The sequence below is a fragment of the Equus quagga genome, unplaced genomic scaffold, assembly GCF_021613505.1.
Source record: "Equus quagga isolate Etosha38 unplaced genomic scaffold, UCLA_HA_Equagga_1.0 130837_RagTag, whole genome shotgun sequence".
NCBI lineage: Eukaryota > Metazoa > Chordata > Mammalia > Perissodactyla > Equidae > Equus > Equus quagga.
The window spans coordinates 1-3,524 of NW_025796322.1; the positions used below are offsets into that span (position 1 = coordinate 1).

At 39.8% G+C, this 3,524-nt stretch overlaps 1 protein-coding gene across 1 annotated transcript; it reads right to left on the bottom strand.

Moving 5' to 3' along the window:
• Nucleotides 1–7: 7 nt before the first annotated feature.
• LOC124232846 (olfactory receptor 2M3-like) lies at nucleotides 8–926 on the bottom strand (the record flags this gene model as incomplete). Its single annotated transcript, XM_046649758.1, has 1 exon — nucleotides 8–926. A coding segment is annotated over exon 1 (919 nt), but the record flags the coding sequence as incomplete, so codon positions are not given.
• Between the last annotated feature and the right edge of the window lie 2,598 nt (nucleotides 927–3,524).

Below are 3,524 nucleotides of genomic sequence, written 5' to 3' on the forward strand. Positions count from 1 at the left end.
ACCTTACTGAATGCTTTGGCCACGTCTTTGTTGCGGAAGCTGTAGATAAGGGGATTCAGCATGGGGGTGAGAATGGTGTAGAAGGATGACACCATCTTGTCCTGGGTTGGGGAACGATTAGAAGTGGGCCGCATATATATGAAAATACCTGCTCCGTAATACATCCCGACAACAAGAAGGTGTGAAGTACAGGTCGTGAAAGCCTTGTGCCGACCCTCCTCAGAACTCATGCGAATGACAGCCATGATTACACGAGTATAGGAGATAACAATGAGTAACAAAGGGAAGAGAAGCATTAAAACACAACAGATAAAAACAAGTGTTTCAAATGTGGAAGTGTCAGTGCATGAGAGACTTAGGAGTGCAGACACATCACAGAAAAACTGGGGTATTTTTCGGGAGCCACAATATGAAAAGGACAAGGTAGTGGCTACATCAACAATCCCATCAAAGGAACCAAGGATCCATGAAGAGGCAACCATGACTCCACAGATTTTCCAGTTCATGAGATTGGGATACTGAAGAGGGTAGCAAATGGCAACATAGCGGTCATAGGCCATGACAGCCAATAGGAAGCATTCAGCACCAAACAGGGACACATAGAAGAATATCTGGGCTTCACATCCTGCTGCAGAAATGGACCGCCTGCCAGACAAGTAGTTGTAGGCCATTTTGGGTACAGTGGTGCAGATGAGCATGAGGTCCATGAGGGATAGTTGGCTGAGGAGCAAGTACATGGGGTTGTGGAGCCGGGTATCCAGATAGATGAGGAGAACCATGATAGTGTTTGCCAAGAGTGCCACTGTGAAGATACCCAGGACCAGAGAGAACAGGAACATGTGAGTGGGAGTGTGACTGAAGATTCCCATCAGGATGAAGTCAGAGCTAGATGTCTGGTTCTCCCATTCCATGATGGATATTTTCATTATCTAGAACCACAAGAAGTTGTAAAAGTTAAACATCTGGGTAGTTATTTATTCACTGTCTGCTCTATGTATTGTGCCTGGTACCAATGTAGATAATATGACCAGGACTGTGTAAAGAAATGAGTAGAGACTGCATAGTCAGGTAGCATTAATCACACTCAAGCTCTGCCACTCCAAATTTGTTATTTCTGTGTGCTTCATTTTGCTCTCTTTGCAAAGCAGAAATAACTTTTTAATTGAGTTACTGTGATTATTAAATGAGATATCAAATGCGAACCACAGCATCTTGATGGAGTATCTGATCCCTCAAGGACCACATAACCTAGTATTAGATAGGAGTACGTCTGTAATTTATCATATGTCAGTACGTAGCAAGTTCTATAACAGAGGAATAGGGCATTCTGAATGTCATTGCTGATATAGAAATGTAAAATATCTATAACTAATAATCCACTTTTTCCAAGAGATATTATCCTGTGCATTGATATAATTTCATTTGTGCACCAAACTCACAGACCAACCAAGAGTACTTGTTATACAATTATATGGATGATGACCCTCTAGTTCAGGATAATTGGTAGATAATTGCAACTAATTAATAGATCATAAATATGTAATTTAATCATGGTGAAGAAGTAAAATAACTAAATTCTCATTATGTTACAGTTTGAGGAGGGCAGTATCTAGAGATTTCTTTTCACACACACAAAAATGAAGAAACTTTAAGAAGGTGTGTGAAGGTACCCAAATTCCATACCCTGTGCTTCAGTTCCATTCCCTCAATTGGCACCCAATGGGGAAAACAAACTAACACACAATAAGCAAACAAACAATTATCTTAGTTTATCTCTATCAGTCTAACAGTGAGCCAAGGCCAGCTTTTAGTCCTCTGGGGAAAATAGAATTGTTCTACAAAGGATTAGACAAAAGTGAACTGGACAGAGAAAGTTTTTATTTTGTTGAAACACTGACAAAGAGGAAATCAGCCAACTGCACGACATGATTTATTTTATCATTAAAAGAAGGATGTTCTCTGGTTGCCCACCACTGACTCAACACAACTGTGGTTAATGAATGATTGAACAGATTTCATGCTTGTACTCTCAAATGCTATAGAAGCCGGCTTTCACTGCTCCTGGTCTAAAGGTCCCTGGCTTCTATCCTGTGGCCCCATTAGAAGAAATTTTTCCCAGGAAGAGGTAGGACATTTTTAAACCTCCTTATTTTCACATCTATGTTTTTTTATCCCTACCCAGAGAAGGATTTATTTGAAGCTCAAGTCCATTACAAGAACCTAGCAGTTTTGTATTTATAATTGTGTATTCTTTTCTTCTTTAAAGAGGGCCCTCAAAGTTGTGTAAGTTTCAAGGCCATCCAGAACTGAGCCTGGCCTTACTCCCATCCCTCTCTTGGTAGAAGGCCTATGTAATTCCATCATTCCAGAAACTGTCTGCTTCTCCTGTTGTGAAGGTGGGCATTGGCAGGTGACCCATTATTGCACTCTTGGTATTATTTGCAAGCAATATCTTTCCTCTTTTCTCCTACTCTCATTTTTTCCCCTCTGGAGATTGCTTGTTCACTCTAGATTGCCCTTCCTTCAAAAATTTGTGGTGAAATTAGTGATTAGGGTGTGTTAATTGCAAAAGGAAACTAAGGAAGCATATAATCTGCTTTGGTTTAGTCTATTTAGACAAAACTAATTTAGAAGACTGATCAAATTGACACTTAGTCTCTTGTTTTTTCTGGAGTACACTGGATTTTAGAGCCAGAACTTCTATAATAATAATAATATATCAGTACATTTACCTGTAGCCTAATAACACTTCAATTTTATGGTAGTATTTTATGATTAATAAAATTTAATGCAATTAACTATGCAGATAATTGCAATAAAATATACAAATTAAGACCACACTTAATTAAATTAATTAATTCAGCCAATACTTAAATAAAACTTTTCCCATGTTCACAGAAGTACTTTTCAAACAGCAAAAGTCAATATCTCTGTTTTCTTTTTTTTCTTTCCGAGGAAGATTAGGCCTGAGCTAACTACTGCCAGTCCTCCTCTTTTTGCTGAGGAAGCCTGGCCCTGAGCTAACATCCGTGCCCATCTTCCCCTACTTTGTATGTGGGATGCCTACCACAGCATGGTGTGCAAAGCAGTGCCATGTCTGCACCCAGGATCTGAACCGGCAAACCCAGGGCTGCTGACAAACGGAACGTGCACACTTAACTGCTGCGCCACCAGCCTGGCCCCAATATCTCTGTTTTCTAATGATAGCATTAGCTGACACGGATTTTACTTTTTTTATATCTATGCAAAACTGTGTTCTAAACAAATGGCCAGAGATATAGGCAAGTTTACATGGCAAGAGTGTTACCAGAAATATAAGGACTTCTCATCTAAAAACAATCAGTTAGAATGAAAATTTGAAATTCCAGGGTTTTTTTTGTTTGTTTATTTTTGAGGAAGGTTAGCTCTGAGCTAACATCTACTGCCAATTCTCCTCTTTTTGCTGAGGAAGATGGGCCCTGAGCTAACATTCGTGCCCATCTTCCTCTACTCTACACGTGGGATGTCTGCTACAGCATGGCTTG